We start from the raw sequence: 24548 nt of genomic DNA on the forward strand, positions 1-24548 counted from the left end.
TCAGGATACACGTACTTTATTCATATTGGATGTATGCTTGTTTACATTTATACAAAAATACAGAATACAGTAGAGTTCTCACCCAGAGTAGCAGCTGGGCATTCATCATCTTCTTAATAATAGTAATAATAATAATAACAATAATATCAATATCTGCCTTTCTTTTTTTTTGTGAGCCCACCAAGCTTATTTTATTGTCTGGACGTTGTGATTGTCCCACCGTGATTCTTTTTTAAATTTTCTATTTTTTAGAAAGAAAAGATAATATCTTTCGGGATCAGTAGGAACAACAGAACTTCTCAAGACAAACGCACCACCACCGTATTTTGCTTCATTCACAGCTTTCGTCAAAAGTCAGTGTGTGGGGATGGAAAGGCGGGCAGAGAAAAAGTGGCAGAAGTATCTCGGGAACCGTGCGGGATAAATGAGCTCCTTTTTTGTAGGCTGACATGTTAGCAAAGGTGCCAAATGCAAACGGGTGGATTGCAAAGATGCGCAAGGAATCCGTTCATTGACGGTTCTGCCAGTTGTCTGGGATTGATTGACCGTTAATCACAAAGCAGGAGTTGAGAACTAACCAAACAAAAGGCACAAGGGGACTTGGGTTAAAAATCTTTCAAAGAGAACTTGATCCATTTTAGTTACAGTGTCGTTGATGTGGGCATTAACGAGAAAGCAACTGATTGTGATTCACGGTGACATCAGATTACGACTCTTACATCAATTGCCGACGTTTGGACAATACCTGAGACTCACATGGGCAATTTGGAGTTCAATTATTATCATTATTATTAAAACAATTCTATTTTTGGACGGATGAAAGACATTTGAACATAGTCGCATAACAATTTAAAATGACTTTTTTCAATTTAAAATAAACCCAGTACCTGACACCATCATGGACTGATTTTATACTGTATTTTTCAAATTAAAATTTTCTTTTGAAATATATTTACAGTTAAGTTGAAATGACTAGTATATTAAATAATTAATATAGTGTAAATGTTTTGACAATACCTGATACCACAATGGGTGCTTTTTTGTCTTTAGATTTCATAAAATTTAGTTAGCATGTTACATGCTTAATTTGTCTCAGTTCTAGTTTAAATTTGTCCTTTTTTTTTTTTGCTTGTACTGTTAATTTTTTGTTTAAATTTCAAAATTACTTTAATTCATTTTCCGAACTGCGTTCATGGGGTCAAATTTACTTATAGTCCAAATTACACAAGTACCGTATTTTCCGGACTATAAGGCGCACCGGACTATAAGGCGCACCTTCAATGAATGGCCCATTTTAAAACCTTGTCCATATATAAGGCGCACCGGACTATAAGGCGCACCATTATTGCATCATGTCAGATTTGTAATCCAAATCAAATCATTCTCCATTTTAGCTTTTTTATTTCAACTTCAGATGCAACAAACAACTTTATAATCACAAAATAATGATCCATAGTCTTTGTGATTCATGATTCCTAGTCTTCAGCAGGCCACTTATGATTGATTTCATAACACAATGCTTTGGGCCAGTTTAAATTTAGGAATTTGGTCCATATATAAGGCGCACTGGACTATAAGGCGCACTGTCTGCTTTTGAGAAAATTTTAGGTTTTAGGTGCGCCTTATAGTCCGGAAAATACGGTAATCAGTATTTCATCAGATGCTTTGTGTTAGTGTTTTTCTTTTAATCTTTACTTCTTTTTTTTTTCTTTAAATTATAAGTGACATTTTTTGGGGGAAATTTATAATTTCATCATGTTCCATGAATTACACTTTGGAGCCAATAATTGTTTGCATAAACACGTGTGAATGTAGCATTTGTGAAACATGCAATCCTGATGACTCATGCTTGTAGATTTCGACGAGTTAGCTTTACAATGGAAGAAAACGCACGGCTGGATGAAGACATCTGCTGTTTGTTAGCCGCAAAGCAGCCTCCCAGGGTGACCGTTTCATATGGTTCGCCTCCACTGGCGCTACGCTAATTGATGTAGCCTTTTGTCTTTGACGTGAATCAGATTTGATCTGAGACAGGAAGGCAAAATGGAAACCAGCTAGGCTAAAGATGCTAATGAGCATTCATGGCTCTTTTTTTTTTTTTTTTGCATTCTTTAGTCATTTTTCTGAGTTAGCATAGAAGCTAGCATTTGTTTGTATACAGTAGACACTCCAATTTTATACATTTTTGCACCTCATGTTGGTTTTTACAGTGGTTAGCTTCTTTTAACACTTAGATAACACCTAAAGATGTAAATGAACATATTGCCTGTATGAGTAAAGCTTTTACAGTGGCCACAGTTTGAGCCTGGAACCAAAAATGTAATTGTTTTACACGATATACTATTAGTATAATAATTATTGTTACACCTGTATCGCAGTTACTATTGTTGGAGTGGAAAAAATAAAAAGATTATTTGCAATTTTTCATACGGAGGATAATAAAAAAAACAACAACAATGGTTAATGCGTTGTAGAACAGTTCAAATTGTTTTTAAAAAGTACTTTTTAGCGCGTGCTCATTTGCATTTGGAAGGATCCACTGTATTTGAGTGTGTCATCTTTTCCCACCCTGTGCCTTCAGCCAACAGTCCCGCTACCTACTCGGGGGTCGGGGGGTGAAACGCAAGGGTGCTTCTGCAATGGGCAATAAATAAATAGAGCGTACAAGCCCCACAGGGAGACTCAAACGGCAAAGTTGATCTTGAGAATGTGGACGAAGTGTGCGGGATATCCAGTGAGTGGAGGTGGAAGGGGGGCGGGGGGGGGCAATGTGGTCACAGTCTGGCATTGTCTTCTTGCTTAAAGTTTGTGAGGAGGCCATCAAGTCCGGGAGAAGAAATACTGGGGAAGGGGCTTCTTTTAAAGCAACGTCAGTCTTTCTTGTTTTTCTTACTCCTCAATGAACAAAGCCAGTCTTAAAGCAAAATGGAAAAGCGTATCCATACAGTAGAAGGGTTGATGAGAGCTGACAAAATGGTGGTTGCTGGTGGCGGTGGCAGCAGACAGAGGAAGCAGTTGTCTTTTTTTCTTTCTTTCTTTGCTTGTTTCTTGGAATCCCCATTGTGGTTACTCACTCTATGGAATGATACTTTCATCACCTGGAGAGTCACACATACAAAAAAAAAAGAAAAAATTAGAGTGATTGCTCCAAACTACTTTTTTTTTTTTTTTTTTTAAATAACAAGGAGACCAATGGTGAAATTTTACGGCCACAAATAGATGATCAAATTTACTGTACCTTGTCACATCGTCACTGATTTTTATAGAATTGTTTATCAACAACAGCAACAAAAATATCTTCAAGAATCAGATGAAAAATGTAGTTACCAGCTGAAGCAGTTCTTTTACACAGTTTCAATCATGTTCAACTTGTTTCTGAAACACGGGAAGAAAACAACGGTGTCAGATGGGCCAGGAAAATGAGTCGGGGTCCGGTTTTTCCTCACAAACGAGACGTACTTTTCTGTAATTCGAGAATCTAGCGGGGGTGCGCTCCTTTCCGTACTTGTGAAGTGAACGTCTTCTCCGGGAATCTGCGGAAGATCTCGGCTGTTCCGTCGCGATCTGAGCTGCTCGGGGGAGGGCGGGAAATCGTTTTTAATATTTCCATGACAGCTTTGACATAACTCCAGCGGCTTGAAAGGCCGCCGGCTGCTGCAGTAAATTTCAGGCAAAGATGAAAGCGCCGTAGATGGCTCGTAAAAAAAAAGTGACGAGCATGACTCACCTTCCATACGAGCAGCAGGATGAGTGCCAGGAACGGGACAAAGAGTAAAGATAGAAGACTTCGCTCCACAACCTCCGGAAGCAGACGCGCTTCTTGGTCTGCATGTCAACAACGTCAAAAATATTAATTGTGCCAACAAAATCATCAGTATTCAAAGCAAACACGCTGAGTCAGCATTTCGCCGTTATGCTGCACGCAAATGGAAGAGAAGTGAAGTCAGCCCCGAGTGTACCGTAATTTTCGGACTATAAGTCGCACCGGAGTATAAGTCGCACCAGCCATAAAATGCCTAAAAAAGTGAAAAAAAACATATATGTATATAAATCGCTCCTGAATATAAGTCGCCCCCCCCCCCAAACTATGAAGAAAAAAAAAACGCGATTTATAGTCCGAAAATGACGGTAAATGCTTTTAAATCCAGCTTCAAAATTTTGCGCCCCCCCCACCTCAGTGCCTAAAGTCTTTAAAAACATTTGTAAAATATTATTTTCCCTAAATCTTGCTCCATTTCATTGTTAAAAAAATAGTAAGCTCCTTTTGATTTCCTTGTGCTTCTCTACCTGTACATTATTTTTAATGATTCAAAGCACATCGCGTCATCTTGTGTATAAAATGCCTGGCCTTGTAAAGTGCCTAGTAAACCTTTTTAAGTTCTGCCATTAGTTTGCCAATAACATTTATGGGTTGAGGAAATTAACCGGCAACTTCAATTATTTGTTTTTCCTTTGCTTAAAAATGACTTAAAACAATATTCAGTGTTTACACTCACAAGTCAAACAGGATCGTCGGAATAGTTTGCATGTGAAATGTTTCGCTAAGCCTTCCCCTGAGGTTTGCAACAAGTTCTTGTGAAGTTTTTAGAAGGGACGGGGGGGGGGGGGGGGGGTAATGATTGTGCTAATGGTTTACAAAAGTATGGTTGATTCTATCTCAAGTCACATGAAAAGTTCCAAGATTCGAAAAGCAGGAGCAGGGTTCAGAAATAGAAGTCTGTCTCGGAGGAGGAGGAATTTCAAAGCAAAGTGACCGCACCAAATGTTCCCTCCAAATCTGTCACACACACACACCAGCTGGACTGGTTTTCGCCGCGATGCGCTAACAAGTCACACGCACTTCAAACATGCTGGCATGACGTGGGAAGAAGAAGACAAGGCAATAAGAAAACGTACGTGTTTGGCAGTCTGTGGATGTGTCACACTCGGAGCTTTTACTGCTGGACGACGGCAATTCTAAAACAAGCACAGAGGACAAACATTGATGCAAAATCTGTTTTGTAACGCAAGACACTTGTAAATATGTATTTGCTAGCATTGTAGGCTAAATGCTAACTCCTTTGCCATATGCACCTGCAAGAAAAAAACATTTTCTTTAACATGTGACCCACAAAACGAAAAAGTATTCTCGTTAGCATTTGACCCACATTGTACTGTTCTTAACATTGCTTATACATTTTTTCCCATGATGCAACTGGGGTATTAGCATGCGCTAGTTTTCAGGAGGGTGGACTCGTATCATGCTATTTTAGTTCATTTCAATTGGAAAAGATGATTTGAAGGGCAAATAAATCAAGGTTCAACTTTTTGCCACTCTTAAGTTGTCGGCAGTCAGTAAAACTTCTTCATTGTCTGCAAACAAATATTTGTGTTTGCTCATTTGGGTGACACATTTGTAGCGTTCGTCCTCGACGCTGTGCGGTCTAGCGAAACATCAACATTTGATTTGGCTGAGACAAAAGTTCCAGTTCCTAAAATAACTTTCCCACATAGCCATGAAGAAGTTGTTCAAAGTTCAACACAAATCATTCGGACGCCTCAAAAAGGCAAATCAAGGCGATGATGCTCAGTGAGTCCATTAGCTCGTCTCGTCGAGACTTAGCCAAGCGCCCACCTTTTAAATATTGTTCTGTTTGTGTTTGGGGGGTGGTGGGGCACGGAGGAGGCTCGCAGTCGTCCGAGTCGGCTCTGTGCTGAGCGCTGACCAGGAAGTCGGACACAAACGCAAAGTATTGCTCCGTGGGCCACCGCTCCTCACGGTAGTGGCATTCAAAGTCGTACATGATGGCTTCCTGCAAACAAAGAAACAAACTCAATACCTTTGACGCAAACACGACAGATATTTAGTGTTCATACTGATAAAAAAAAAAATCACAAATGCTAGCTTTATGCTAATATCAGTCGAGAGAGGTCCAGAGGAGTTCATAATTTCCACAATCAATTTTCCGGCCAGAGAATCCAGCCAGCATCGTTTATCTATATATGGCTTTCATTTTACACGGCCCAGATGTAACGACGGATATTTTGAACAGAAGATGTTTGTCGGAAGTAGTCCTGAGCCCGCGTGGCAACATCCTACGCACAAAGAATCCGGTGTTGATGCAGTGCAGCCCGAGGGCTCGGATGTCACGGGAAATCACTGACGGTTCCGGTCTGTTTCCGTTTACGTGCAGAGATTGCTCCAGATTCGCAGAACCATTCGGTGCTAGTATGTATCGTAGCTTATGAAATCCACAAATTCTTTGAAATCTCATGTTGAGAAATGGTGTCCTGTGCGTGGTGCACTATTGGATCTGGCAGCACCTCGCCCCGTCTTTGTTCAACTCACCTTAACCTGTTCACCTGTGGAATGTTCCAAACGGGTGTTTGTTTGCTTTCGAGCGCTCTTCAATTTTAGTTTTTTTCGGTTGCCCGTCGCAGCATTCTTGTCATGCGTTGCATTGTAAATGGCTTTGATCAGTTTGAACAGGGAACAACACAAACGTGTTGCCTTTGTCGTGAATAAGATTTGCAAATGTAATTGTTTTTTTGGTGTGTTTTTTAAGCGACATCCCAATTTCAATAAAAAAAAAAAAAAGAAGAATTCTTACCACGGAGCCCATATTGAGTCGTAGCTCTTGGAGCATTTGTATAAATATGCTAATGTCTTTTCTGTTGGACGAAATGTTGCCAAACTTGTGCGCTAAGTCTTGTAAACTCTCCTCCAGGTAGAAGACGTTGAGCTTTACCCAGCACATCCCACCCTGCAAATATTAAAAAACAAAAAAAATCAATACAAGTCGAAACATGCTAACGACAACATTTGTAGCTTTTGAATGCAATGTTAAAACTGTTTGTGGAACATTAGCTGTTAGTATTATTCTGACTTATTCTGTAGTTTTTATAATTTTTTGGGAATACTTTTTTCATACTATGACTTCTCATATGGATACAACTTTTTAAAAATTACAAGAAGCTTTTTTTTTTTTTTAATCATGCCTATTTAGTTGACTTATTCTGGTAGGAATTTTTTTTGGTGGTATCCTTCAGATATGTTTTTCATGTTTTTCCTTTTGATGTATTTGGTACTACGTTTGCATCACACACGTGCGACTTTTGACACGAAACTGCTCGCAAACGTTCCAAAGTCACCAAACGGTTTCAGTCAAGGGAGGGTCTTACCTCTTCTCTCGGAATGTAATGTACAGGAATTTTGTAGTCTTTGGGAATATTATGTTTCTGTGGAAGGACAACAAGAAGACACAAGCAATGAAGCGAAAGGGCGGTAGACATGAATGCAAAAGCAGATTACAAGGTGGTCCTGTGGGTTGCACTGATGCAACAATTGTCAAGGCCTTTATGCATCCATTTATTATACTAATTATGTTGAGGCTTGGCAACTTTAAAATGAACAGCTCGCAAACACATCCAGATGTTCTTCACATCTGTCAGCCAAATTGAGATTCTCTTCTCACTGGCTCATTGACAGCACTTGGGACTTAAGATGTACAAGGACAAGGTTGAAGCATGACGAAAAGAATTTACAGAGAATGATAGCTCCGTTTCTTGCTGTGTTTGTGTGCAGAGCGTATTAAAAGTAGGCCACCGTTGTTATTGCTTGGGATGAAAGCAGCATTTGCTCTTACCAAAATCGAGAGTCTTGACACGTCATCTGTCACTGGGTTGACGTCAAATTTACTTGAATGCACCCCGAGCGTGATCAGCAGCAGTAAATGGACACAGACGCCTATCCGAATCTAACAAAAAACACAAGCAGACATAGAATAAATCACATTAACTGTGAGAAGTTTTCCAATGGTCTGACGAGACAATCGAGAAAAATAAGCCGTGGGATTCACTGAGATTGTTAACACACACACACACACACAACAAAAATATTGTCAAGCTGTGAGAATCTGAAGAATTACTGCCACAACAATAACTTTTCACAATTATGAAAAACATCTTGCCTGCTTAAATCTTGGTTCAATGACACCAAGTCAAAGTTGTTGAAATTGTTTGTATTCCTCTCAAGTGGCGGCCATTTTGCCACTTGTTGCCGACTCCAAATGACATTACAGTTGCCAGGTCACAACCAATCACAACTCAGGTTCAGAAAATTGGTGTGCCGTGATTGGTTGTGACCTGAGACGCATGTCATTTGCAGTTGACAGCAAAGAGGCAAAATGGCCGCCCCCTCAGAGGGAGAAAAAATGGAAGAAATATGCTCCTTAAATCATATTCCACAAACGCAATATTAATCCGAATGCCTATAACTATACATTTGCTTTCCAAGCGAGCGAGTAGGAGGCGCGAGACTTGGACGTTAATCTCAATAACTCCAGGATTGTGAAATTCCCCATCATACAGGCATTGTCTTGCCTCTGGAAATTGTCCCGGTTGGCTTTCTTCCCCCAATTCAATCTTATCGAAGCCATCAAAGATCTGGCATGTACACAGAAACACCCAAGTAGAAGTCAAGCACCTTCGTCTGGAACAATCTCATTTCAGAGAAGTGCTGGCGTCTGTTAAGTTCATTCTCTGAGGACAGCAACATTTCAGTGATAGTATGTATTTTGATTTTCCTCATTTCAGGTGTGACTGAAAAATCCAAAACATAGAGGCCCTCGAAAACCGGATTTGGACACCCTTAAACAATCCGTCCCCATTCTGTATTACTGTTATTTCCTCTCACACAGCTTACTTGTTTTACTACCTTTAAAAAGGGGAAAGGACTCATTCCACGTTGGTACGTTTCATGCAGAACAGCCAGATGGAACATAAAGTTGGGGGGAAAGTCGACCTGGTCAGGGATTGTGAAAGAGGCCCACTTAGAAATGTGTGTTTAGCAATTCACACAATTGGAGTCTAAGCTCTGATACTACTGTATCGTGGAAGTCAAGAAATGGTGCCGTCCGCTCGGAACAGCAACATGGGAATCTCCATTTTGTTTCTACGAGAAGTGCCAGCACCTCTGGTACCATCTTTGAAAGCAGAAACTTTTAGAGGTCAACTGTCGGCTTCGATAGGAAGGTGCGGAAGGAGCTTTTCTTTTTCATGATAGACTGAGCGACAATCGGGCCAAGTTTGAGCCTTTTCCCCTTCAGTGCCATCAAAGTCAGCCAAGGCTTGATTGTTGCGCGAAGGCATTTTTCCACTCAGATCTCCAGGGAGCACAAATTTGTGCACAAGTGGACCTACAATCAGTATTTTTTTATTTTTTTGATGACTTCACACTTATTTTCTCCATCTCCAAATGGGTATTTGTACTTTCTACTTATCAAAATAAGCGTGATCCTTAACTTCTTTCACCCTGGATATGAACTAGCAAGTGCTGAGTTCACAAATTCTTCTAATCTGAACAACATGTCCAAGCAGTGTGTGCGCGCGTGTGTGTGTTCTCCAGTTGTTATCATTACCTAATTTCATATTGGAAATAATCCTCAAATAATCATCATTGTTAGTAACGTCACATCGTTAGCAAAGTTATGAGAATTTTCTTTGGTTTTCCCTTAGGAGCAATGTGCAAGTTAATCCATCAAATCAATCAATCCTTTATTTATGTGGCACTTTGATGCAATTGCTTCACTTTGCCTCGACTCTTTTGTGTGCACAGCAGAGTATTCAAGTTATTAACATGGCCATTGTACAGGATACAAATTGTTCCTTCTCTAGGGCAACGAGGCATCGGCACGCCTGTTTCGGGAAGGCGGAAATATTTCAGGCAAGGTGCGTTACAATAGACTCGTAAAGTTGTACTACTTGAAACAATTAAGGAAGGTAATTATTAGAACACAACGAGCACGGCGTTATTGTTTTGTGTCATTAGCCACTATACATCACAACGGAGTCATTAAAATCAACCATTTTTGAGGCGTCCACCCAACTGTAGCTGTTAAACACAAAGCTAAATTATTTTCTGTCATGTTTTTGTTAATTGAATTGAATTGACTTTGTGACGGCAGCGATATACCGTAATTTTCGGACTATAAGTCGCGTTTCTTTTCATAGTTTGGGTGGGGGGGGGGGCGACTTATACTCAGGAGCGACTTATATACATATATATGTTTTTTTCCCCTTTTTTGGGCATTTTATGGCTGGTGCAACTTATACTGCGGTGCGACTTATAGTCCGAAAATTACGGTATACATGTTCCTCTTTTTTTGAGGTTGCTAAAAACAGATTTTCAGATTTGTTAAACGGACTAAAATAACAGCTTGTGAATTTCATTCAGTCGTTCTATACATCTCCTGCAAGCAGGCTAAGCCCCCTCAGCTCATAAAAGCTAGTGACGGCCCTGTAGGCAATTCCATTTTCTCTTTACTCCTACTAAAAAGAGTGAACCTTGACACAAGTTCCAATCTTCAAACCTAGAAACCTCCGAACAGGTGCTAAGCATACGCTGCTGCCTTAGCATGGATTCCTACATTTGGAATAAATTAGCAAGAATAGTTACAACTTTCCCTGAACAAGCAGCAAGCCGCCTCGACCTCACCCACTCAGCAGGCATCATTCCAAGTCGACACTAAAAAGCTAGCGGCTATTTGGTGTACTTCCATTTGGAAAGTATTTCCTGACCACCGGCGGCAAGGCTCCCGGAGGTCTCTTAACATCCACTGAGTTGCGACATGAAGCGAAAGCTATCGGATGAAAGCGTCAACCGCAGAGATGAGCAAATACTTCTCAGTCACAGCAGAAATCGGGGTTTCGCCCAATGGACGACACAGCATGCTTTCCCAAAACGTGGTCTTCAAACAATTTATCACCTTTGTTGTATTACAAACAGCGCATAAGCTTTTGTCTTGGTTCAGTGTTGACACTGAACACTAAACTGTCGTTTTGTGTTTATAAAACTCTCAGGGACTTTTATTTGTCGTGCCACAGGTCGTGTAAAGTAGATGTCGTTGTGTTTCATCAATCAATATGACAGCTAATTCCATTGATTGGCACATCGTTATCGTCTTTATTCTATTTTTATAATTGCCTATAGACGTACTTAAGATTTTTTAAGTTCATATTTGGATTCCAGCAGATTTGGTTTCCTCTACCGCCTTGTCATTGAGTGCATCGGGAGTGGGAGGAACCGCTTTGATTGACAGGTCCATGGTGTTCACGCAAAGCACTTGTTTTAATTGGCGCCGTTCGTCTGTGAAAATACTCAAACTCAGTCCAGCCCACCCCTGCGTAGATTTAGCTCCAAACTCATGCTGGACTCGGTCTGGGCATGGAGATCGAGCCTTAGGTTGTGGTCAGTTGAGTTGACGAAAAAGTCAGTGGGTGAAGAAAACATATTTGATTAATTGAAGACCAAACTGTCAGCAATGTTTACAAAAACATGCATGTAAGATTGATTAAAAACAAAATTTATGAATTCGATTTGATTCATTAGACTCCATAAACACTTGCAGTAAAGTCGATTAAAGTCTACAAAAACACGTTAGCTTAGATGTTGTAGGGCCGTAGCCAACTTTTCAGACACAAGTGGGGAGCGGGGACATTTCTCAGAAATGAACTAACGTTTAGAAAGAACGAATTGTCTTTTCGTATTCGACGCTTCATCTGCGGAATGGCCCGAAAAAGCGAAACAACCAATTGGCCAACTCTGCTTGCGATGACAGTAAAGCAGAAGTAGCCAGAAAATAAAAATTCCCATTGGCTACAATGAACTCAACAAAATCTTTCAAATGTCATTCGTCTCAAAATATAAATGGTTTGTGATTTCCTTAACGAAAGCAAACCAATTATCAGTGTCCGTGCAACAAGATACCCATGGACATCAGCTGACTTAGGAAAACCGATTGACGTTACTAAGGAAAACCGATTTCGCAGGTTTTCTGACATTACTAAGCCTTCAATCGTTTTTATAACCATCTTTAATATGCAAATTCACAAATTCTGAGGAACACCTAAGGTGTCATCCCTCGTATTAACATTAACGAGCAGGCAGGCCAACAATGGCGGTGCCAGCCAGCATCAAGGCTGCCATTCACTGTTGTTTTCCCACGAGAGAAAAAGAAGCGAGAGACAGGCTACAGATTTGACTGTAGCGTATCGGAATGCTCGGAACTTTTGATCTGGAAGCGCTGACTCGTAACATTAGGATCACATGTGAGACACTATGTCAACTAAGTTAGATTGTGTTTATCTAAGATGCTACCTGAACCCTAACTGAATCATAATAATAATAACAACAATAAAAAAACTCCAATTTTCGAAATGGATGTGGGCAAGTTGAGCCCTGCCGTGCATGTTCTTTTTTGGATTGCGACACTGCTCTCGCAGCAACTTGTTTCAATTTGCGCGAAAAAGCGCTTAGGTCCACATTTTGCGTCGCTCACAACAGGAAGAACAGCGAGCGGCGGCAGGAAGGACGCAAATAAAGGCGTGAAAAAACAAAAACAAAGAACAGGCGGGATGTTATTCAATTTCTAATTGTCATACCCAGCGTTGTTTCAGGGATGCCTTGAAAGGGGGAAATCCACGGGTAATGGCTAAAACCCCCAAGATAAATATGCTTGCTTCAATGTTTGGAAAGCATCCAAAAAACACGCCTGCTTCAGAACAAAGCTGATTATTCTTTTCAATTCCCTTGGAGTCGTTTCATTAAGAAAGTGAATTGATTCCAACATACACTCATCCACATCATTTCATATACCGTAATTTTCGGACTATAAATCACGTTTTTTTTCCATAGTTTGGGTGGCGGGGCGACTTATACTCAGGAGCAACTTGTATACATATATGTTTTCTTTTCACTTTTTTGGGCATTTTATGGCTGGTGCGATTTATACTCGGGTGCGACTTTTAGTCCGAAAATTACGCTACGCTGTCCAAACTCTTATGGACAATTTCCACTGTGAGCACCTCTGCCACCCCAGAGCAGCAACAGAGGAAGAAAATGAGATTCCTGAGTTGAACAACAATGCCGTAATGCCTCTATTAGGCCTCTACCAGGAACGTTCACACCTAAAAGTGTCATGGGTAAAACAGATTGTTTTTATTAGTGGTACTTAAAGCACAGCAGCTGTCTTACATTTGTTATGCCTGTGATACGATCACTGATGCCAGGAATTTTAGAAAATTACATGAGGGCAGCTCGCTTTCACCAAAGGTGTGGTGGGTGTTAAATTCCGGTCCTGGTTTTGCATCGTTGCCTTTCAGACAGACGGCGTCCTGCCTCCGTCTGGCGTGACATTCAGTCTCGAAGTAGTTGTTGTTGGACGCTGACACCGGCTTTCACGCGTGTGTGTTAAAAGGAAAGTCAACACCGTTTTTTTTTCTCGACAACATGTCGTATGTGCCTCAACTAGTGATTGTGTTTGTGAATTTTGAGTTAAGTTTTTCTCCATCACAGTGGTCGGCCATTTTGCCACTTGACTGAAAATGACATCACTATTTGTAGGTGTCAGGTCACAACCCATCACCACTTGGCTGGTGAGCCGTGATGGATTGTGGCCTGAGGAGACCTGGCAACTGTGTTAGCAAGTGGCAAACAAAATGGCCGCCCCCGGAGATGAACCGGTGGATTTTGCTTGTTTAAATCACGTTCCACAAATGAAAAAACCATCAGAACACTGTGGCTTGACTAGTTGGGCTACACTGAACGTATTACAAAGAAGATTTTGGGGTTAACTCCCTTTAAACTTCATACCCCTGTCCCAACACACCGTGTCAGCGCGTTTTACGCAAGATTGTAGATTTCTTTAATACTGCTGTCTCTTCCTCTAATGCAGGGGTGTCAAACTCCTTTTTTTCGCGGGCCGCATTGTAGCCATAGCTTCTTTCGGACCGCCATTATGACTGTCAACCCAAATAAATGTATGAGCACCTCATATTATATTCAGTAAAAGCTACAAAACAAACGGACAAATACCTCGTTTTCAAATCAGATGAGTAAAAACTGGTCAAATATTCAAAAGAAAAGAGATTAAAAGTGAAGACAATTTGCAATTCTAGTCATGACACACAATTTGTCTTCGCGGGCCACATAAACTGATGTGGCGGGCCGTATCTGGACCCCGGGCCTTGAGTTTGACACCTGTGCTCTAATGTGACCTCCGATCCAAATTTGATGTTGCTACCTTTCACACAGAGAGCCATTGACCCCAAAAAAAAAAACCAGCTGACAGCAAACTGATTTTTGCTGGGTGATTTGATTCCTTCTGGTCACACCAGAAGCTGAGAAACTAACAAGTCGTGTGGAAAACATTTTGCATTTTCACACAGCGGATATCAGATCACAATATTGGTGAAGATTGCAAAGGTTTGTCCCTTCACATGACAAACATAAGTGGACCAATGTTTGTGATGATGGCACAATTCTGATCTATCTTTGTTCATTTCACTATGCCAGGGCCGTGCAGAGAGGGTGGCGCCAACAGGGCTGTGACAGCCATCTAAGAGAGCGCATTGCACAATCTGTCAATTATGAAAATAATTATTTGTGACAGTCGTAGCTATATAAAAGGTTGAGAAACTCTGCCTTAAACATAAGGACATGAACCATAGGGCCCCCCTCTCCTCTGCCAGAACCCCCTTCCAACTTAATAAAACATCTAAGCTAAACTCGATCACATGCCCCTGAAGACGTGCGTTCAAAGCCGGTTGGATATTTTCCAGCCCTGCACATTGAATCTGGCTTGTCACGCTCATATGAGCAGCTTCCATGTGTTGTCTTTTCAGTGACTAAATTGTTCCACCGGTTGAAGGTGCAGTAGCACAATGCTTTTCTACGTATTCGGCAATGATTTATTTGGTATCAATAAAAAAAATAAACCAGTCAATCAAACAAACCAATTACTCATGCTTAGGTTTTAAAGTCAATAAAAACCGCTGATACGATTTTAACATCTCACATAAATTTGACATACGCCACTACTGATAAGTGAGTTATAAGGTATAAGGGGAATTGGGTTTTGGGGTGAAATCTCAGCACTATAAATGATAAATATAAATAATAGTATTTACATAATAATATAAAACATAATATTTATATAATATAAAACATTCTGATATAAATAAATGAATAATAAATAAATATTCAAACGATGTTTAGCCCGCCTCTGCGCAATGCCACACTTGCACTGGGCATGAAAATAGGATCCAAAGTCTTTAATAAAATCCTTAAAACCTTATCTCTTGATTTATTTTTTTCAAGTCGAAGAAAAGTATAAGTTAGTTTTTACAAGACCTTTTTGGGCCTCTAGCTGTTGTCTATCTTTACCTGAGCTGACACTATGAGCTGAGAGTGTCATCAGCAGGCTGACAGAGAAACTGGCAGAGTCACAAAAAAGGATACCAGTGAATATCTATTCCTTCTTTTTTTTTTTGGGTGAATTTTGCTGTTAGTTTTTTTTTTTAATCAAATTTGTTTTATTACATTTGAGGAATACTGTATTTCGGAAAAAATGAAGTTATCCAAGAAGCACAAAAACAGTTGGCCAAGTGCTTTCAAAGGGTCAAATTAAGAAAATCAAATGAAGTTCATCTGAAAACACTTCTCCACTCTAAGGGCTACAGACAAAATAGTTCGAAATGCTCTTCAGTAGTTCAGTGTGACTTACAAAGCACTTCCCGTCAAAGCTGCTTTTTCCCCACGTTGCTGTTTTGTGTAAAACGGAAGGACACATGGCACCATAATTGAATTATTATTATACTGAGTGTAAAAGTGAGAGGCATAGTCATTTAAATTAAGAATACACGCATTACATTTTACTACAAATGTTTTTTTTTAATGGTATCAATCTGGCAACATTACGAGTCATCAGGTAAAATGATGACTCAGCACATACAATTCCGTACTGCTTAGTCAAACATTTCCCGGAGCACAAAGTAAGATGTGATCAAACAAATTTTGGCTTGCAGGCAACATGCAATTAATTTGGCCAACATTAACCCAAGTTATGATACATTTGTTAAAATTATTGACCTGTTTTTTTTTCCTCTCCAAATTGTATTGATTCATTTCATTAAATTATTTATTTATTGTAAATAAGATGAACATTGTTAATCAAATAAATGAGTCCTTATTGGAATAAACTGCCATTTAATATTGTATATTTTGCAACAATTTACACATTTGCCCTGTAATTACTAGCCAGTTAAATTGGGTGCATTCATTTTTTTATTTGTAATCCAAATATTTCTCTATGTATTGAATCAATTAACTCAAATAAAACATAATGGATGAGAATGATTATTAAAACTGACTTTGATTTCAATTTAGGTTTATTTTGATATTTACAATAATTTGCATTTCTGTATATCAATAGAACATTGTTTTACTGTTGAAATTAATTACCTTTCTGTATGCAACGTGCATAATTACTTTTCTGTATCCAACGTGCATAAAAGGACAACAAATTTGTGACTTTTGAAGAATTCCCCGTCAGGTTTTTTCTCCCCGCTGCAGTAGAACAATTCTAAAGGTCAAAATAGCCCTGAAGTACTTTTTTTAACCATGTAACTATCACGCTGGTATGCAGGATTGCGTGCAAAACTTCTTTCAACCAGATTAATTTCCCAGAAGACGCTTAATTGGAAAACATGATACGGGCCAAGTTGATAGATGTACTGACCTTTAATTAGCCGGCGAGTCACAAGTTCAAGCTGTTCAAAGAGGATTTAGCCATGTGAATTTGTTTGATTTGATTTGTATTGAAATGCAACTCTGACGCTGAGAAATCAACTATGAGCGTCAATGTGAACCTCACAGGATTTCCATTAGCCCTCTTGAAATACCGTTTTTTTCCATGTATAATGCACCCCCATGTATAATACGCACCCTAAAAATGGCATGTTGATGCTGGAAAAAAGATACTAGATCATTGTGTTCGTATGGAGCGTGTTTGAAGTGAACAGCAGAGAAGAAAGCGCATCTGTAATGGCGGCCTCCGTATGATATCCGGATTTAAAAAAAATAAAAAAAAATAAAACCTTTTTTTTTTTTGTACCCATGTATAATGCGCACCCCAGATTTTAGGACAATAAATTAGTTAAATTTTGCGCATTATACATGGAAAAAAACGGTACCTGATAAATAATGTCAAACAAACAGCACACATCTGGAGGTTATGTACAAACTGCTGCACGAGATTAGGATTCTTATCTACAGGGCAAGCAACCAGAAAAAGCATTACGTCTCTGCCAAATATTTTTCACACTCTTGACATTTGTAGTCACTTAAGTTCAATTGGACTGTTTTGGTTACCTTCTGACCTGATCCATGCACGCTATTCTTTATTGCCGTGTTGCTAAAGTCATGTTACATTGAGCCAAGAGGATTCAAGTTAAGGTTGGGTCACAATATTTATATATTTATAATATTTGTGAATGCTTTTCTACGTATTCATTATCAGGTGTCATTTCAAATGTTGAGCATCACTTTTTTAAGATTTGAAGTCTGACTAAGATGAGTCAGAGTTTGGCCTAAATGACGCATCTCAGCATATGCGCTGAGGTTCAACCTAGCAAAAGATGGAGCCAAAAATTCACAAATTCATCTTTATCCTGCCCTCTGCAAGTAAAAGCCTGCGTGACCGATTTGAGGATGACGGCCACGTCGACCCCCCCGTCTCCGCTGAGATGCATCATTAGCTAGATGTAATCCGATAAATCAAAACATGCAGGACCTAGCATGACGCGGGTTCCGTGATTTCACACTAATCTCAGTCATTGTTTTGCGATATGTTTCATGGTCGGGATTACCAACGCAGATGATTGAGGCTGCCTGGGCCGTCCAGATGTTGATCTCAAATGATTGTTTTTTATTCGGGGATGTTTTCTTTGTAGGTCCAGCATTGGCTGGAGTTAAAACATCCTTGATTTGGCTTAGCGACATGACTATTTGGTTGGCAGGTTTATCATGTTTAGACCTACAAAATAGTCTAAAGAAGCTATGGCTGAAAAGACAAAGGAAGTCTCCCACGTCGGACATTTTTTTTGGGGCTGTTTTCAGGGGTCATTTAAGTACGAACCTGTTTTCTCTCAAGATAGACTCCAGGTTCTTTTAAATTTGCAGCAGGTAAACGAGATAAGGCAATGTTAAACTATTCCTGACTTTGTCTTAGCGTGCGGGCAAAGCCTGGTGGCAAAGTTCCGATGTTTTGGAAAACTCAGCAGCTGAAGATAGTTTCAACATGAAATTTGAACATCATGAGTAGATGCAAGAAGACATGCCCAAAAAATAGAATAGTCTTCTGACACGTGAGCCAGTCTAAAAACTCTCGGATGACAGCCAGTCGTAGAAAAAGCTTTCAAAGCCATGCCCAGAAATATTTTGGCAGACAAGAACTTATCCATAATATTTCATTGGTCCCAAAAATCAACAATTGGTTCGCATTTTGGAAAATGAAGCCCTGAAGATCATTGAACATCAGTTTTGGTAGCACATCTTGACCAAAATTCCACCTGTTTATCATTCGTAAAACCGTAAAGCAGATGATGCCACGCTCCCATTGACGCGGGAAGCCTGCCATTTTGGATTGAACCCGCCATTTTAGTGTCATTTCCCATGGTCCATCGAAAGGAAGCTTTAAAACTATCTGCTAACATAAAAACTGCAAACATTTTTGGATAGTGAGTAGTAGCATGCCAGCAAAATTAGACAGCTCGCTTTGGACAAAACAATAACTCATCTCTGGCTCCTCTGGTTTCCTTTCAACTCCGCATAATCGCATTGAGTCTTTCGTCCCGCTCACAGATGGCGCTAAAATCATAAAAATAAGACATTTCTGACCGTCTTTTTATGGCCCGCGCATCATTATCACCAAACATACTGATAAAAATTGGACAACTGAGCGATAGATTGAAAAGGCTAAATACCAAAGCAAGCAGAAAAACAGGAAGTGTGCCGCATTTTTCCCGCCGTTGGACTCTCGCTCGCTCGCTGCCCTTCACGTGCTAATCAATTTAGCCTTTGAGCTCTGCCTGTCTGCCGGGACACACTTAAAGCGCTTGATCTAATACGGATGAAGAAAAGCGGACGCCAGACAGAGAGACGGGACACACCCGAGGCTCGAGAGTCTTCTTACTAATTCGACAGACAACTCGTCTTTGTCGTTTGAGGCGTTTTTTGTTCTTCCATGTTTCCAGACATCACTTGTCGGATTTGATCTGTTTAACACACAGGCTAACTTGAAATAAAATCCCAAGCGAGCCTTTGAACCATTAGTTTGTGACCACAAACTTGATTGAAACCCTAACATGAAGCCCCAATTCCAAATCCTGATGATTGTTTGAAAGGCAAACTGATGCTTGAAATCCGATCTCAAGCTTTAGACAAACCATAACCATGGCTTGAAATCAAAATGTGAAATCCTGACAAAATTCTAAAACCTATGGGCGCTGGAATCAAAAAGAAAAACTGGACTGGTCGTTCCAAACTTGACCCGTTCAGACTATTTGGTGGAAATGGGCTACGCTAATGCTAGCTATGGGCTGTCAGTGCTCCCTGCAGTGTGTTCAAATTAAGGTGATAAAAGCAAGATTGTTCAAACTTACGACCAGTTTGTTTTTCCTGGTGGGAAAAGGGAAGTGTCTATTTAAGACACGTGTAAGCCGATAATACACCCGGCGGCTAATCGAGGATGCGGGATCAATTTGGGGGATGACCCTTTTTTGAGGTCACGTTAAGCTAACAAAAACAACATAGGCCTCCAACATGACAATTCTGCCAAGAGATCCCCGGCGATGTAGCTGCGATAATCACTTATGTACACAAACATATAATAATAATTTGAAAATTCTTTCGCAAAATGTTTCGATTTTCAACGCTATGAGCAATTTATGGATGGAAGAAACGGTGTCAAAATACGTTGGCCAGTGTAATCTTTAAAATTGATAGCAATAATTTGAGCATATTAAACAGGAAACCCGATTGATACATTCTTGTACTGTTACATACACCCTCTTTCCCGTAACATTACAACCTTGAGTATCATAGATCATCAAATTGCAATCAGGGAATTACATCAAAACATTAGCACACCCATTGCGTAAATAATCCGAATAAATACAATTGGGAGGGGAATTATTATTATTTTTTATTGCACCCATATTATCCCTGGCTTGTAATTTGAAAACGACTGACACATTTAAAAAAAAAAAAAACTTTTTCGTAATGTCATAAGAAGGAAGTTATTATGAAAGTCGAGGTGTAAATAGTTGCTAACCAGGCAAATTGGTAAATTCAACTAGTCAACTAACAAATGCACAACTCAACCCAAGCGCCTGGGTTTCATCATAAGAGCTTAATGCGGAAAAATAACTTTGCCTCAACTGACAAAATTTTAACTCTTAGTACTCATTACGAGCTTTTTTTTTTACATGTCAACAACACTTAAATCGGTAAATAAGTCAAGTAAAAAAACAAAACAATAATGGGCTATCAAACATCACACCGAAAAAGTGAAGGCCACCTTTCGACACATCGACACAGCTAACAACAGATTTGGAATTTTCATTAGCTTTCATTAGGTTACGAACAGAGATCTGTTCCTGATGTGTTGATGTGAACTGTATTTGTACAAAGTCAAATCATATCATCACCAATCCACTCGTAAAGTACAAATGACTGTAAATATTGACGTGAAAAATACCATCGTTAAACAAGGTGTGTGTGTGCGCAAGCGCGTGTGAGACAGAGATGATTCATATAGATTGATCGATAATTCACAGACAGATTGATCGATTTGTAGACAGTGAATATTTTATTCATCCCGTGAGGGAAATGAAGTGTTATCATTATTCAAAATGTGTGCAAAATACTTTGGGAACATTTTAACGAAGTGGAGCAACTCAATTTCATTTATTGAGAGCTTTACAAATAACCACAGCTGCTCACTATGTGCTGCCAAGGAGGTAAAACTGGGACAAATTAATCAATCAATGACATAAAATTAGAAAATACAATAAAACACTGAAACAATTGGTAAATTTCATGCTGAATACAAACCCAAGGAGTACAAATCTGTGTTTTGGACATGAGGGACAGCGAGGAGGATTGGCCGACATTTAATGGAAGGTCTTTCCAAAAGGAGGGGCTCCATCCTCTCTGAGCTTGGTACCTCAGGACGAGCTGAGGCATCGGGAACATACGTAGAGGGAGGGGCGGGAGCAACGAGCGGTAAGGGAATAATATCATAAATGCTGACTTCCAATGAACACCTGCTTTTATTAGTGGGGAGAGTAGCAAGTCGTGCGGTTTGCGGAGAACAAATCCCGCTTGGAGAAACCTGCCATGAATTGTATAAATCTTGTCAAATGTTGGAGCAATGCGTGGCTTATCAATCATTTTAAAGTGACGCTGAAGTGCAGTTGGATTCTTGCCAGGTGACAATTACTCACAAGCCATGAGGCCCATTCTTTTTTTTTTGGGGGGAAAAAAAAAAAATTAACGTTTTTTTTTTTACAAGCGTGCTCACAAAGGACAGTGATTGCCTAAGGGGAAGCATGTGTCAATCACATTTCCATCATCTCGACACGAACAACTGATACGTCAAAGGAGCTCTGTGAGGTTGCCTTGTGGGGCTGATGAAGATCTATGTTGACTAACTGAACTCAACGGCCCCGAACTTCACACGGCGGCGGGATAGCGGGTGGGGCAAATTTGCGCAATCATTTCACGCGCATCTTCGAGCGAAGCAAACATCAGCACCACATTTTTCCCCTCCATTAGTGATAACTTCAAGAAGTGAGCCGTTTGAGGATCGCGAGGAAGACGAGGTGCAACCCAGTTTGTCGTCGCTGTTGTTTTGGATACACCCAAAATAGTAATTACAACTGAGCTTAACAGACCAGAATAGTCAAATGGAAGAAAACATTTTTTTGTGGTGGACATGAGCTGAGATTCAAACCAGGAACCTTCCAAATATAAGGCAGCACCACCGCTAATCCACCGTGTCAAAGTTGAAATTGGTGAAATCTCACAAACATTTTCACAGGAGGCTCTGAGCCCAAAAGAACAAAGCCAAGAACTTCAAGCTAAAAAAAAAAAAAAAAAAAAAAACTTCTCAACTGTGAGGCAGACATGCAAACAACTCGCTCACTATGCTGCCACACATGGACGTAATAGTTGAAATCAGGGAAAACCACACATGTGCGCGCACACACACACACACACACACACACACACACACACACACACACACACACACACTGTCTGGTTCTTGAGGCAACGCAATACTTTTTAAATAATTGAATCTGAAGCAATGATTATCCTGCCAATTTGCATCACGGCTAGAGGAAGTCTTGTGACTAAAAACATTTTTTTAAAGAAAAATAGGGAGGGGGGGGGGGATCTACGTGGGAGGGAGGAGGGGGAAGGGCGTGTGTGCATATTTGGGAGTAAAAGGGGGGTGGGTGGGCAAGTCAAAGGTTAAACGGTTGTGTATTTGGGAGCAAGGGTACGTTTGTGGAGTATAGTTAAATCATAGGTTGAAGAGTTTGAACCTGAAGCTGTGCCGCTACGTTCATCGAAGAAAGAAAACCTATTAGACGAGATAGTAAATTGGTCACCAAAACATGAACGCTACTCTTAATCATAAGAAAGCAGCGGTAGTGCATTCAAGAATCACATCATTCATGGACTATGAGTTGAAGACAGCACATTTTTGACAAAAATCACATTTATAGGCTAAGCACCTTCCAGTCAGAGATGAAACAGCAGTGTATTCAATGATCGCATCCTCCCACAGGTTCACTCACAACAGTAACTTGTCAATTAAAAATATTTCAACTATGTTCTGTCATAACACAAAGACATCGCACCGAATCAACAATCAGGTTCATCAACTTCAACTTATCGGTGCAAAGTTTGAATGCTATGTTCGTATGAGTGATCCTAAAGCAGTCAAGCACTACATAATCAAAAAAAAAAAAAATCACCAATAGGTTAATTGACGAATGTGAATTGTAAATAAATAAAAATGTAGTGGTTTTTATTTATTTATTCATCATCCGAACTGCTTATCCTCACGAGCGTCGTGGGCGTGCCGGATCCCATGTTCGTACAAATACAGTATTCTTGTTTGGAGCAGTGGTGCAGTCACTGACCACCTGACCTTACAGAAATCACATTTATTAACTATTATTAAAATCATATTAATAATGATAATAATCATTATTATTATAACAATAATGATCAAGTCAAATATTACACCTTTCAAGGAACCCGCTTCGGTTCTGGGTCGTGACCCAGCCAACCAAAATGAAAAAAGCGCAATCAAAAAATAAAAACTATGCTGCTGTGCTCAAGTCAAATGTGCGCCGTCGTGCGCACACATGTCGATCCTCGCGCAGCGCCATTAACAATCAACATGCAAAACTGTCATGCGCAACAAAGAAAAAGCTGCAACAATCCATGCATGCATGCATGCATGCAAAAAAAATAAATAAATAAGATCATTTAAAAAAAAGCCGCACTTACTTTTGGCTTCTTCATATGGAACGACAGGGGACAAGCTCGAGTGCGCGAAAGCCTATTTTATTTTACTTCTACGGGCAGGAAAGGGGTTGTCATCATCTTGTGTGCACATATCCAACGCGTCAAAATTAGTATCCCAGAAGAGGAGGCAAAAAAAAAAAAAAAAGTTTTCAAAAATTGAAGTTGCTGCTCGTGGTTGGAGGAGGTGTTCTGACGACTCAAGTCAATGAGTGAGTGAGTGCATGAGTGCGTTGTGCAGGCGGCGTGCAAAAAGCGTCGGAGCGGCACACGTACATCCAGAAGGCTTCCGCGCAGGAAGGGCGAAAAGCTTTATAATATGGATGCAAACTACAGCGAGAGAGCAAGAGCGAAAAGAGAGAGAGAGAGAGAGAGGGAAGGAGGGAGGGGAGAGAGAGAGAGAGAGAAAGAGGCGGCCTCTTCTTCCGCCGCCCTGTGAGGAGAATATAGGTGGCCGCTTCCACATTCACTTTTACTGCAGAGCACGCTCGTTAACACCCTTTTGGTCATCCAACCACTTTCTATTTAACGCGATATAATAATATACAGCTGAGCTGTTCGATGTTTTTGCATCTTTGATTGAACCGAAGCACTCGTATGACATTAGAAGAATCTCACGGGATGTCATCATCTCAATTAACGATGGGATTAAGTGAGTGACAGATGATCAGTACAGCGTGTTCGCCCACGGGCCGAATGTCACAGTCAGCAGTTTCCCCTTCTCTTCCCCTGTGGCCCCGGCCACCCACTAACATGTAATGGGATTGATTCAACATTTCCTGTTCTGAGAGTTGCATTCGCATTTTCTTCATGAGGAAGCGCATTGTTTTATTTATGTATAACTTCATAAAGTAGGCTGGTGTTCTTTCTTTTCTCGCAGGGGTCATGATGATCTTCGCACGTGTTTAACAAGCTGAAAAAAATGTGTGTTATCTAATACGGACAGTTATATATGTGTTTTATTTTGTTTTTATGCAATCAGGATGTTTTTTTGGGGGGGAGGGTGTTTCAATCAAAACTGATATTTCCCTAATATTAGTTCATAAAATGTTTTAATTAAAATAATAATTCAAATGTTTCCATGAAACTATCAATTTTGTTTACATATTTAGTTGCAAGTTTTGACGTT

At 40.1% G+C, this 24548-nt stretch overlaps 1 protein-coding gene across 1 annotated transcript; it reads right to left on the reverse strand.

Annotated features, from left to right (window-relative positions):
- On the reverse strand, positions 1-23851 carry kitlga (kit ligand a). The gene is made up of 10 exons (XM_061283287.1): positions 23405-23851; positions 7626-7736; positions 7162-7218; positions 6591-6743; positions 5615-5792; positions 4897-4956; positions 3728-3825; positions 3460-3569; positions 3328-3375; positions 1-3098 (listed from the first exon to the last, which is right to left on the reverse strand). Exons 1-9 carry the CDS (start codon positions 23417-23419, stop codon positions 3345-3347), a joined length of 813 nt encoding a protein of 270 aa, XP_061139271.1. The 5' UTR covers positions 23420-23851; the 3' UTR covers positions 1-3098; positions 3328-3344.
- Positions 23852-24548: the final 697 nt, after the last annotated feature.

This window comes from Syngnathus typhle, linkage group LG7 (genome assembly GCF_033458585.1).
Source record: "Syngnathus typhle isolate RoL2023-S1 ecotype Sweden linkage group LG7, RoL_Styp_1.0, whole genome shotgun sequence".
Classification (NCBI taxonomy): domain Eukaryota; kingdom Metazoa; phylum Chordata; class Actinopteri; order Syngnathiformes; family Syngnathidae; genus Syngnathus; species Syngnathus typhle.

Excerpts from the sequence above, each read along its gene's own strand:
- kitlga (XM_061283287.1), bottom strand. Across the intron at positions 4,957-5,614 it reads AACAGAACAATATTTAAAAG|AATTGCCGTCGTCCAGCAGT; the intron begins GTGGGCGCTTGG and ends TGCTTGTTTTAG. Across the intron at positions 3,570-3,727 it reads TCCTGCTGCTCGTATGGAAG|CTCAGATCGCGACGGAACAG; the intron begins GTGAGTCATGCT and ends TCCCCCGAGCAG.